At 52.2% G+C, this 12760-nt stretch overlaps 2 protein-coding genes across 5 annotated transcripts in view; one reads left to right on the top strand and one right to left on the bottom strand.

The window, feature by feature from the left end:
* DAGLB (diacylglycerol lipase beta) overlaps window positions 1-6819 on the top strand; it is a 25107-nt gene extending 18288 nt beyond the window's left edge. Inside the window, exons 10-16 of one of the 2 annotated variants that reach the window (XM_024576852.3) lie at window positions 571-651; window positions 742-869; window positions 1743-1811; window positions 1895-1967; window positions 2769-2992; window positions 3099-3344; window positions 4595-6819. In XM_024576852.3, the coding sequence (XP_024432620.2) occupies window positions 571-651; window positions 742-869; window positions 1743-1811; window positions 1895-1967; window positions 2769-2992; window positions 3099-3306 (783 nt within the window). In that variant the 3' untranslated portion in view covers window positions 3307-3344; window positions 4595-6819. Of the gene's footprint in view, window positions 1-570; window positions 652-741; window positions 870-1742; window positions 1812-1894; window positions 1968-2768; window positions 2993-3098 lie in introns of both variants that reach the window. The other variant, XM_024576851.3, reaches the window with a different exon arrangement.
* The window catches only part of RAC1 (Rac family small GTPase 1), a 19924-nt gene continuing 13983 nt past the window's right edge, over window positions 6820-12760 (bottom strand). For 2 of the 3 annotated variants that reach the window (XM_053926113.2, XM_053926112.1), the window contains 3 exons: window positions 9842-9904; window positions 8770-8929; window positions 6820-8489 (listed from right to left, as the gene is read on the bottom strand). In XM_053926113.2, the coding sequence (XP_053782088.1) occupies window positions 8359-8489; window positions 8770-8929; window positions 9842-9904 (354 nt within the window). In that variant the 3' untranslated portion in view covers window positions 6820-8358. Of the gene's footprint in view, window positions 8490-8769; window positions 8930-9841; window positions 9905-11526; window positions 11584-12760 lie in introns of all 3 variants that reach the window. The other variant, XM_053926114.2, reaches the window with a different exon arrangement.

Here is a 12760-nt window from a genome sequence, read left to right as displayed (position 1 = left end):
TCTCTCCCGTTGGAACCGCTCGACTCTCGAGAAGCTGCGAGAGAGCTGTGTTTATGTGGAAGTTTTACACTGTATTTTTTGTAAAATTAAAGCAAAACCTGACCTCCCTAAAACTCACTTTGAAGCTCTGAGTTTTGCCTTTGCAGGAACCGTGGGTGCTTAGTCAGTGCTGCTGATTCAGAACATTGTTTTAATGTCATTTTGAAACCTCATTTATGACCTAAATCTGACCAAGCACAGGGACTTGGCTGGACATACCCATGGTATGTCCCAATGGCAAAAGAGTGTGCAGTCACGGAAACGCCACAGCAGCACCCACCGAGGAGGACGGGTGTTCCTGGTGGCGCCCATTTGGTCGCGGGAGTGTGTGCTGAGTGCCTGCCGGCACACCTGGCTCTCTGCTCCAGGTGCCGGGGACGTCACCGTGAGAGGTGGGCGTGGCCCTGCCTGAACTGCTTCTCTCTTAACGGGGGACGGAGTCACAAATGAGTGCACAGCGTGGTCCTGTCATCTGTCGGGTGGGAACCTGCCTTGTCTGACAGTCACGAGTCGCCTCCTTTGTCTTTCCAGGGGATTTCTCAAGCTGCCAGGTATGTGTACCGTCGACTCGTCAGTGACGGGATTTTGAGCCAAGCCTTCAGCGTTGCTCCTGTGAGATTGTCACTTTTCTTTATCTTCCATTGTTTCTGCTATCAGCTGTTTGGCTTTTCAACCTTTCCTCACACTCCGTCTGTTCCCCAGGAGTACCGGCTGGTCGTCGTGGGGCACAGCCTGGGGGCAGGCGCTGCGGCCCTGCTGGCCTTCATGCTCAGAAGCTCCTACCCGCACGTCAGGTGCTACGCCTTCTCCCCGCCCCGAGGGCTGCTCAGGTACTGTGCTCACGAGTGGGACAGGCGCTACGGACGAGTCAGAGTCACGGTTAAGGCCGGTTTTCTGTTGGTAACTTAACTTTTCATCCCCAGACGGTAGATTTTCAAGTACCGTCTGGTTGCAGAAAGACTGAACAGCCTTTCATAGGTCTGTCTGCCCATGGCTCCGACTCCCCAAATGAGATGATGCTAAGTGACGGGCGACACTGTACTCATTTTGGGTGTGCAACCTAACGATCTACTATTTGTACCCACCGCAAAATGATCAGCACGCGTCTAGTTAGCGTCCGTCACCACGCATTCTTTCTTGTGAGGAGGACTTCGACGACTCTTAGCAACCTTCGACTATGCAAACAGCATTACGTGTAGTCAGTGTGTTTATTTGGTAATGGGTGTTTCTACCCCTGACTCCCTTCATCCATTTCGCCCACCTCCCCCCAACCCCACTCCCGGGCAGCCACCCTGTTCTCCATCTGTCAGCTGGTTTGTTCCGATGCCACACACACCTGTCTGACTTACCGCACCGAACACGATGCCCTGCAGGTCCTTCTGCGTTGTTTCACACGGCACGATTTCAGTTCCGTACAGAAAATTTCGTAAGTGTTTATTTGAGCCAAACTGACCACATGTGCCAGGGAGCGAGATCTCAACTGCTGCCGAGATTTCGTTATTTTTTTATGGCCAAATAACGTCCCATCGTGTGTACATGTCTGCTCACACACCTTGTGCACTCATCTGCAGTGGCCGCGCGCTGGTCTCCGTGTCTCGGCGGCTGCTCGCAGTGCCGCACCGGCCATGGGAGCGCACGTTGTCTTTTCCAGTCAGGGCGGAGGAGCGAAACTTAATTTTTCTTTCTTTTTTTTTTAATTTCAGCAAATCTCTTCATGAGTACTCTAAGGACTTCACTGTGTCACTTGTCCTGGGCAAGGATGTGATTCCCAGGTGGGTGTGCCGGATGCCCGTCGGGGGAGGGAGGTTGCTGAAGAGACTGAACGCTGGGCCTCACTGTGACCTTTGATGAGCAGGTTAAGCGTGACCAACTTGGAAGACCTGAAGAGGAGGATCTTGCGAGTGATCGCGCACTGTGACCAGCCCAAGGTGACTGGGGCCCCCCTGCGGGGAAGATGTTTGTGAATTCAAGGCCTCTGAGCCCACAGCTGGTGCCTGGGAAAGCAAAGGGCTAAAGCAGGCACGGAGACACTGCAGTCAGCGCCTCCTTCCACAGAGCCTCCCCTGTTCCAGCGCTGGGACCTGCTGTCTGTCACCCTTCGTATCCCTGTCTTGTGACCAGTGGTATTCTGATGGCTCTGGTCCCGAAGCTTAGACAATCAGGCATAACGGGACGTTTGTCCTTTGTGATATTACGCAGCCATGAAAAAGGGTGATAGAATCTCAGAGGTCTGGGCTGAGGCCAGGAGGTAAGGAGGAGATACGAGCTCTGACCAAAATAAACATCAAAATGTGATTCAGTGTAGATCTGACATTTTTAGATTTTGTTGCTCGTCGGAAAAAATACTAAAAACTTAAAATAAACCTTCTACTTACCAGCCACCACCCCCAATTTTAAATACTAGCATCTGATACTGTGTTGCAGGGAAGAGCAGAGCTGGTTTTGCAGAGTCACCTGAACAGAGTTAAGGGTGATTTCTCCTCAAAAGTACATGGTTCAGCTTTTCAGTATCGCTTCTAGTGTGATGGCTTCTTTGCCCACGAGACACCTGAGTGGAGGCCCACTGACCCCACAATCCTACGGTCTGTGACTTCAGAACAAGGACACAGACCGGCACCTGTCTGGGCTGAGTCGCTGCCACCTTGCACCAGCTCACAGGCCCCGGGTGCTCGCTGGGCCCCGGGAGCCGCTGAGTGACGAGGACGCCGCCTTCTCGGTCTCACCCTCAGTACAAGATCCTGCTGCGCGGGTGCTGGTACGAGCTATTTGGAGGGAGCCCGGATGGCCTTCGGACCGAGCTGGACAGGGGCGGCTGCGCAGACCTGACACAGCCTCTTCTCGGGGAGCAGAGTCTGCTGACACGCAGCTCCCCGCTGCAGTCCCCCACCAAGTACCCGCCCCTCTACCCTCCGGGCCGGATCATCCACCTGGAGGAGGAAGGCACTTCCGGGAGGTGAGACGTGGGCCGCACGAGGCTCGGTCCAAACACCACAGTCAAGGAAACGTGTGTGGACTGAACTCCAAGGGAGGCTTGGCTAACGGGCTGTTTTCTCTCCCAGGTTTTCCTGCTATACTTCTCAGTATACTGCCAAGTGGGCGCCTGAGTCGGAATTCAGCAAGATCCTCATTGGCCCCAAGATGCTGACAGACCACATGCCAGACATCCTGATGCGAGCCCTGGACAGTGTGGTGTCCGACAGGGCCGTCTGCGTGTCCTGTCCTGCCCCAGGGGGCTTCAGCGCGGATGACAGGCCCACACCGTTGTGACTGGACCCCCGAGCGTGGCCCACGACACCAGGGCAGCGGTAAGAATTGGACAGACACTGAACTTGCTGGTCTGAATGGCTGGCTGCTCCGGGAAGCAACTGTGACCACGGCATTTGAGCACCAGGAGTCAGGAGGGCACCGAGGTGGGGGTGCTCCTGAGACAGAACGTGGGTGAAGCCCCCCAGAGGCCCCATTTCCCGGTGGCCTGCGGATTCCTGGGCATCTGAGAACTGCCTGGGGAAGGGCAGGACTCCAGCGGCCGGGTTGAAGGCCCCCTTCATTGGCAGGGTCTCCGTCTTGCCCCTGGTCAGCTGAGGCCGCACATCCCTGCTGTGGGGATGCAGCAGGGTCAGCCCTGAGCTGTGACTGGGAACCCAGACAAAACCAGGGAAAGGGAGTGGGGAAGCGCCTGCCCCTCAGGCTGTAGCCTGGTCCTTGTTTACACACACGATCCCCCGTCTCCGGCTGAGGGGAACACTCCCAGGCTCCTGGGGCCAGCCAGTGGGTTCAGAGGGCACCAAAAAGTAAAGCACGCACACGTGTGCCTGGTCTGCACGGTGCCGTGCTCCCCCACTGGGCACTCCCAGGGAGGTGTCTTTCACGGGGTGATTTTACAGCGGGTTTCCTATCCACCGTAAACAAAATGCAGTCTAAGCCTTCTTGGCCCCACGGCTATAGGTCAGAGGTGCATGGACACCTGGCTTCACCCTGCCCTGCAAAGCCCATAAAATGGTCACAGGCATTTCTTTAAAGAGCACACGCCCACAGAGAGGGTAGGAGGCAGGACAAACGGAAGGCTGCAGGTCAACAGAAGCGCTTCACACCTAGAGCCCCTGCACCTGACATGGGAGGGGAGCGGACCGGGCCTCACCTAAGTGGGGTGGATTTACCTGAAAGCTGAAGGAGTCAAGCCCTTGTCTGCTCTGGGGCAGAAGCAGGGGGACTGGACACAGTGCAGTTGAGGCGAGACTGTGAGGTTCCTCTCCTCCTCCCACTTGGCTCCCAGAACCTTCAGGGAGAAAAATTGCCAGGGAAAGCTGACTGCAGTGATATGTGGCCACGGGCCGCTCGGCGGTCACAGCTAGAGCACCTTAGCCTCAGAAAACCAGCAAAGGGCCCTCTAACCCTTGGCTAGAAATGCCACGTGATGTCCGATTCCTGCAAGTTTTGTTTTCTGAACCTAATTCCTGTACATTCTCGGCACAAAAAATAAGAGATCTCAGACACACTTCGAACGCCACCGTCCTGCTGTGACTCACCCCCGTGCCCCGTGTTCTCTGCTTCCGAGGTTCCCAAACTGTAAGTGCGAGCCAAGGACTGCCAGGATCTTGAGGAAACAGCTGCAGAAGCCTCACACCACCCCAGCTACAGGCAGCGGACAATGGAAGTGCTGCCAACCACAAAACTGATCCGCGAGGCCAAGAGAGGGTCTTCAGGGAATTAAAACAGCCCCGCATCCCGGAAGTTGAAAGCATGCAAGGGGACACGAACGGAGATAGACACCCGAATAATGGGAGCCATGAGGTTCCAGATGAAGGAGCCCCCAGACCACGAGGGATAAAAATAAACCTAGGCCCTGGAAGACCCAGGGAAAGTCCCCTGCAGTCCCTGGGTCGTGGGCAAGGCCAAGGAAGCCGGGAGAGCGGCCTCCGAAACCCCGAAGGGAGCTCCGTGCTAGCCTGGCGTTCCCGACCCAGCCAAAATTAGCAGGGTAGCAGAAAGTGATTTTCAAAGCTGTGAGTACTCAAAAACAGCAATTCCCCACACCCCTCAGGGAGCTCTTGGAGAACCTGTTGGCCGAAATGAGGAATGGGGAAAAAAAGCGTCAGGTGTAGGCAATAAACGGCATGTAAGGGTGGTCCTAGGGGCCTGAGACACTAGGAAAATGAAAACTGACGAAACATAACACACCCTGAACGTTTTGACAGATTCAGACAACAGAAAACTAAGCCTTCAGTAAAAACGTCACCTGCAGAGAAACCGGAAGCTGTTTAGGGAAAGGAGACTTCCACTACTGTGTGGCTCCGGTGTATTTTACACAGTAACGGCAGACGCCAAACAGTGAGCACCAACCACAGAACCTCCCGAGGGGACGGGAAGGTGCTGGGGGCCTGCAGGTGCAGCTGGCAGTCAGGAAGCCCTCGCCTCTACCGTGATGGGAATGTCAGTGGTGAGGGTGACACAGAGAAATCCAACTGCCCATAAGAGCGTATGATTTAGACTGAGCCCTGGAGAGGGGCTGGCAGTTACTCGATCCCCAACAGGCTTAATCCATCCTTACGTGAGGAGGTCTCGTAAAATCCCAGAAGGTGGGTCCTTAGAACTTCCATGTTGGTGAGCACGTGGAGGCCGAGGAAAAGTGGCCTGATAGGGTTGGAAACCCCGCACCCTTGCCCCATGCACCTCTAACATTGGGCTGAATCACAGCCTTTTCTAATAAGCTGGTGATTTCCTAAGTAAAAAAGAACGCGTATGATTTACACTTGTGGAAATAAGTATCAAAAGATACACATGTAGAAACAAGTCAAATTCAAAGATCTCAAAAGTACTAGGCTCTGGGGAGGGTGTAAAAGGGGAAGCTGCCTTTTTTGTAGCAAACCTTTAGAACTATTTGGTCTTCAAACAGAATATTTATCTTTGGTTAAAAAGGAACTCAAAATACTCAAAGCAATAAAAAAACAGTATTTAGAAAATGGTTTCTAGCAGGAACCACTTACAGCACAACTTTAGGCTCCAGAAAGATCTGAAAGTCATACTGTCAGCTTCCGCCCTCCACGATGCCAACCCGGGTCCCAACACCTCACTTTCAGCCCAGAGCCCTGGCCGAAGATGCCTGTGCAACGCGCTTGTGCACTCACAACCACACGCACGTCCCAAGGGGGACACTATCTCACCACGTACAGCTGGTCCGAAACCAAACCACCCGCCCTGTGCTGAATCACCCATGCCTCCCCCTAGAGGGGCCACCCCCTGCCCCCCGGCATGGGAAGCGAACACGAAGTGAGGCGTACCCCAGGAGGCGGTTCACCAAGGCCTCAGGAATTCAAGTCCAGGCACACACCCACGCCTTCCCCTCAGAAGTGCATCCCCGAAATGTGGGTCCCCAACCTCCAGGCCCTGGTACCAGTCTGGGCCTGATGGGAACCGGGCTGTAGAGCAGGTGAGCTTGAATGGAATGCACTTGAATCATCCTGAAACCACCCCCCTCACCCTGGTCCATGGAAAAATTCTTTTCCATGAAACCAGCGTCTGGTGCCAAAAGTTGGGGACCGCTGTCCTAAACTCTAAGGGTTCCCACAAGACTTGCAACCAGGGGAGCAATGGGCAGTGGCAGTGCGTCGGGAGCTAACCCCTAAACCTGTGTCCAAGGCCCCCCTTCTCTGACTTCCCGGGAACCAAAGCAGCCCCGCCTACGCTCTCCTCTTGCTGCTTCTATTCTAAGCCCTTGCTTCCCTATACTCAGCTTTAACAAACATACTCTCAAAATAAAAAGAATTCAAGTATTACCAGTCATATGATTCAAGGATTTATTAAGTCATACATGCAAAACATACTGCTAATTGCATTAGCAAAAGATCAATGTAAAAACACTCCACAATTCTGCAACTGTCAATTTAAAAAATGTTGTTCTAGTGGTTGAAAGGTCCCACCTCGTATTCTCGCCAGTGGGAAGTTGTACAGAACCTGGTTAGCACGAGCACGGGGCTTACAGAACCTCACACCCAAAGGAGCATTGTTAGGCAGAGCAACGGGAAGCGTGTCCACAGGGGGAGGCGGGCTGGCATCGGTCAAGGTGCAGTGGTGGGGATCTGGCAAGACAGTGATGTTAAGAAGGTTCATAGTAAGAGTATCTAAAATATTTTAAAAACTGTGAAGATGCAACACGTGATTTTTACATCTAGTTACTAGAAAACTAAGTAAGGAAAGCACTTATTAGCTTTGAATAAAGGAACATGAAAAAAGGAATGCACTTTTACTAATCTACAAAAAAACAAAAAACAAAAACCCCAACTAATGTGTTATCAAGAAAGATTTTGTACAAGGAGGCATACTGCCCATTGAGAAGAGGTTCTATAAGAAAAGCACTTTCTCAATTAGTGACTGTGGGAATGACCAGTTCAAAGACGAATTAAATGCCCAATTTTGGGAGGGATCGCAGGTTTAAGAGAGAGGAAAAGCCTAAGAAAACACTTACTGATTAATACGGACTTTCTTCGTCATCTACTACATTTGACAGAAATTAACCTATTCAAAATTTTACCCGTGACACTGTTATTCAGTTTAATTATTACGTGTACAATGTAGTGTAAATTAATCTCCACTTCATATTTTGTCAAAATACTGCTGTCTTCATCCTCAGACCCCATCAGGCGTTCCTCGCACTCCACCCCAGCGCGCCCACGGCTAGAACAGCCCGCTTCAGAGGGAACGCGTGAGTAAGAGTTCACTTCAAAGTCTCAGCAAAAGCTAATACACTAACATTTTAAAAACTCTCACGCCGAAATCAGAGATCGATCCAAAGGGCCGAGTTGTTACTCACTCCACTGTGATGTACAGTACAACGTTAGGTAATGAACGTGGGTTGATAAATTATCGATGCGTTAAATGGCAACATTTCATAAGGGAAGCTGAACTTCTTATCTGTGAAACTCGTTAGAAAGTGCCTGCCTCCCCTGCCTGCAGAAGCTACAGTCCTCTCGAAGACAAAGGTCTTTAAATGGTGTAGTGCTCAGTGTTCTCAGCACAGCAATGCAGCTTGGTCCACAAGGTGTTTTGGCAACTCTTAATCTGAGCAAGAGTAGGGGCTTTTGAAAAATAAGGCTTTAAGAAAGCTTGTCATTTTAGGGCTACGTTTTAATAGAATATGAAAGTTTTAGCTCTTACACTTATTTGTTTAAATAAAACCTAAAAATTACTGATTGATTCAAAATGGTTTTATGGAAAAACTAATCTGTAACAAAAACTTGGCATTGAGTGCGAAGGCTCCGTCGTTCTTGAGCAAAGCGTACAAAGGCTCCCGGGCAGGGTGGCGGGGACAGCCCGGACAGACGTCTACAACAGCAGGCATTTTCTCTTCCTCTTCTTGACGGGAGGTGGGCAGAGAACAGCTCGAATGGCTTCATCAAACACTGTCTTGAGGCCTCGCTGTGTGAGAGCCGAGCACTCCAGGTATTTGACGGCACCTGCCAAGAAACACAGCCTGTAATTATAGCCATGCGGCTGGGTTCCCGATCAGAACAAAGGCAAGGCTGCTCCCCTAGGCCCTGCCACCTTCTGCCAGTGGCCGAGGACACAGAGCAACCCTTAACTCTGCCGCCGCCTCCTGAACGCTGGACGCTATGGGCCTTGCATAGCTGGTTCCCATAAGCCAAACCCTGGGTTGGAGGAACACTCTCCACTTCCCCAGACTGGAATCCAGTCTCTACCAGGAAAATAAAACATGACAACCATGGGAGTTCGTACCGATCTCCTTAGCCATGGCTAAGCCCTGCGGGTAGGTGATGGGTGTCAGCTTCTTCTCCTTCAGTTTCTCGATCGTGTCTTTGTCATCCCTGAGATCGAGCTTAGTCCCCACCAGGATGATGGGAGTGTTGGGACAGTGGTGTCGCACTTCAGGGTACCACTGGACAGATGCAGAGGAAAAAAAAAGATATGACATGCTCCTTTATGAGCTTCCTTACCTAAGTTATAGCCACACAGTCACCAAAACGTCAGCCACCCCTCATCACTGTGTCCCTACAGAGCCTTCATGCAGGTGAACTGCCCCTGCTCTGGTGCCAGCAAGGTTGGGGGCCACTGTCCTAAACTCGCTCGCACACTGTCCACACCCTCACGGACCAGAGCACGGCCTGGACCGGGCACAGCACCACCTGCTGGTTATTTATCAGCGAGCCAGGACTCCCAAGGTTATCGACTCAACAGGGTGGGCACTACTTGCAAGAGAGGGGGGGTGAAAGAGACAGCCCCCCACCCCCCCAAAAAAACCACGTCATTTTTGGTAAAACAAGTCAAGTTCCTAGGTCATCTCAGAAAATAATCCATACAGGGGTTGGCAAAAGTAGGTTTACAGTTGTAATACAAATAATACACTACACAATAAATAGTAATACGGGAATAACCGGCTTCACATCCTCACAACTGTGAACCTGCTCCAGCCCACCCCGTATATTCAGGGATTTGACTAAACTGTGCGGACCGAGGACTCGGCTCTGCCACCGTCGCCCCACTAACCATTCCGAGGAAGGCGTCTTGCACCGTCCTTCCCCCTGTGGGTGAAAGATGCAGGAGGGGGAGGCAATGGCTATGCTTCATCAGTTTAACAAGGGACACAGCACTTCTGAGTCACCCTGAAGCCTGAGACTTCTACACATTCAAATCATATACTCAGAAGACTAATTCTCTACCTTAGTAGAATTACTGAAACCAACTTAAATAATTGAAAACTGCAGTCAGTAAATGGTATTTTATTTCTCAATGTTTCTTCCTGAGAATGACATTATGTAACGAAATATTTTTCTAAAAAATGCCCACTTACCTTTGCACGGACATTCTCAAATGATGCAGGACTCACAAGAGAAAAGCAAATTAAGAACACGTCCTGTGAAAAGGAAACGGGCGGTATTTAGAAGATGTTCTCACAGAGCTGGACGTGGTCTGCTCTCTAAATGCTGCTGGGCAGGGCTGCCCAGGACCAGGGCGCGTGCGCTGTGCCAGCAGCCCGTGCTGAGACTGTGCTCCCTGGACACGCCCTGTGGCCTCTGGCAGTGGCTCCCAAACCAGGCCCGCACATGGAGCACCCCGTCACTGTGAGAAGGGGGAGTGGACAGCAAAATGCGCTACAAGCTACTGAAGGTTCCGAGGCATCAGACTGGAGCCTGGCGGCCTCTTTCCGTCACTCCCAACTCCCACTGGGGACAAAAGCCAAGTGTCGAGGCGCCACTTGAATATCTATTTCTGTAAAACCTGGTCTGCTTCTCAAAGCATTATCTACAAATGGTATGCCTTTCATTAAGCTCCTCACCTGCATGTGAAGTATAAACATTATTGATGACCACTGGACTCCAATTAAACTGTTTAAAAAAAAAATTTATTGATCCTAGAGAGAGGGGAAGGGCAGGGGTGGGGGAGAGAAACACGGGCCAGATGCCCCACATCCATGCATTCACTAGAATGTGCCCTGACTAGGGCGTGGACCCCACACCTTGGCGTATTGGGGCAACACCCTAACCAATGGAGCTACCAGGCCAGGGCAAACTGTTTCTTTAATAACGACCATCAGCCCCTCGCACAGAACGGGGCTCCAGTATTCGCTAAACGGGCACGTTCCCCAGGAGGGGGGTGGGCCCGACGTGCAAGTGACGTCTTCCCAGATGTCAGAGCTCAGGACACCCTATCGGCCTCAGGAACACTTGCACCTGGGGCAGGTGTAGCTCGAGCAGAGTCAAAGGAAAGGGAGGAGCAGAAGAAATACCTGAAAGAATTTCAAGCTAAAAGTAAAATATCTGGATTTTTCCACCCATTCTGTATCGTGTAAAAAAGTCTAAATATTTGCCTGAATTTAAAAATGCCTAAAAGTTTCTAAAATGCTAACTTTATAAGACATATTTCTTGGAAAAAGGCAATCATGCTACTTTGTGAGATGCCCAACCCCCAAGCCAACACCCTCAACCATCCAGCCGGCATCTCGTACCTGAAACGGAAAGAAACATCCACACAACGGCTTTTCACGGACGGCGTTCCAAACACCAGTGCATGCACCAGTTGCCCACCAACCACCCGCGCTGAATACGGCAAGTCCAAGCAGGGCAGGCCAGCCCAGCAGCCCGCACAGCCACACCGGACAGGCCCCTGGCACCGACACCAGCGGGAGAAGGCGGCCCTGGCAGCCCTGGTTAGTCCTGCCCAGGCAAGCTCAGGGCCCGCGGTGGGCTTCCTGGCGGAGCCCCCACATCTCCATTAAAGCCCCATTCATAAAAGCCCCTCTCCTTTTACTTGGAAGGAGGAAAAAAAGCAGCCCCCAAACAGCTTTCATTCAAGTTAGTAGGTAAAACTGTCACATTCTAATAAAAGCATAATTCATTAAGCAAAACCCCAATCTTGAGTGAATTAGATATAAAACACTCAAAGAATGTGAGGCTGAACAGGAAATCCTAGCAAAACTAAGAGAAACGAGAGGACAGACAAAGCTTGAAACTGAAGTCGACGGAAAGTTTTACATACGGCGATCGGCTTGTCTTTGCCCCTGGAGGTTATGTCCTTACCGTGCGCCTCTCCAACCTAGTAACGCACGAGAACTTTGTCTGAGTGCAGTAAAAACGGAGGAGGACAAAAACCAACTCAGCCCGTCATCCATTCCTCATCAGAATGCCGTCTCTGCTCTCCCCGGTTCTCTACAAGCAGATCAGAACACCCGGTTCTCTACAAGCATAGAGAACAAGTCTATGATGCCGAAGCCACGGAGACACACTGCCAGCCAGCCTGGGAAAGGAGTGCAAGGGGGCACCGTGACGCACCGTGACGCGCAGGAGCAGTGGAGAGAGAGGGCAGGCGCACACTGGGAGGAGACAGGGCGCTCCGCCCCGCAGCAGCAGCAGCAGAGGCCCCTTTCCCAGCAGAACTGGCGCCGTGCCCAGGAAGTTCACGTTCAGGAAGGAAGTGCTAAGTACACATTGCTCCTGCCACCAGCGCCTACGAGCAACAGGCACACCTTTCGAGGCTCTTGGTCCCTGCTGAGGCCCGCACACAGAAAAGCACCTGCCTGGGGGCCAGGCCTGGGGAAAGGCGCCCCGGGACTGGGCCAGGGCTGCGAGCTGCGACCGGACGCACGCCCTCCAGTTTGGGGAAGGGTGCTGCTGCACTCAGACCTTCCGTCCACCCACCCCTGCGAATCTCGGTGAGGAGGCCCCAGTGACAGCACCTGCGAGTCTGTCACGATGCCTTCCATTCATCTCTCTGCCCCCCGTAAAAGCAGAAAGACTTGCTCTTCCAGCAACAGAGCCCTGGAGTTCTTTTAAGAGACAGGCAGGTGAGAGAATTATTTACTTTCCCCTTATTTGAGCTCCTCTGATTTCCAACATGAGGAGACTAAGTTTCCATGAACATCCCGGTTCAACCTGTTTGCTGTTTTTGGAGACTCATCCTCGTCAGGCCTTGACGCGAGGCCGCGTCTTCTCTGTGACACTGGGGACACGGGACTGGCCACAGAGGCGCCGTTTAAAGTATCCTCTGACTGCACCTGTCTACCCTTTTCAATGCTTGAGAACGTCTTTTTTGATGAATCACGCTGCTTCCCTCCCACCCTGCCTTAGTGCAGCACCAGCCAGGGCTGCAAGGAATCACTCCTCGTGCTTCCGGCCCCACCTGCCAGCACCGGCTGTGTGGGCCCACGCTCTCTGCCGAGGCCTGTGCAGTGTTCACGCTGCTCACCCCGGCCTGGGGCCCCTCTTCATCCTGT

This window comes from Desmodus rotundus, chromosome 6 (genome assembly GCF_022682495.2).
Source record: "Desmodus rotundus isolate HL8 chromosome 6, HLdesRot8A.1, whole genome shotgun sequence".
Lineage (NCBI taxonomy): Eukaryota > Metazoa > Chordata > Mammalia > Chiroptera > Phyllostomidae > Desmodus > Desmodus rotundus.
The sequence above is the reverse complement of the archived record's forward strand: the minus strand, read 5'-3'. Positions and strand labels throughout refer to the sequence as shown.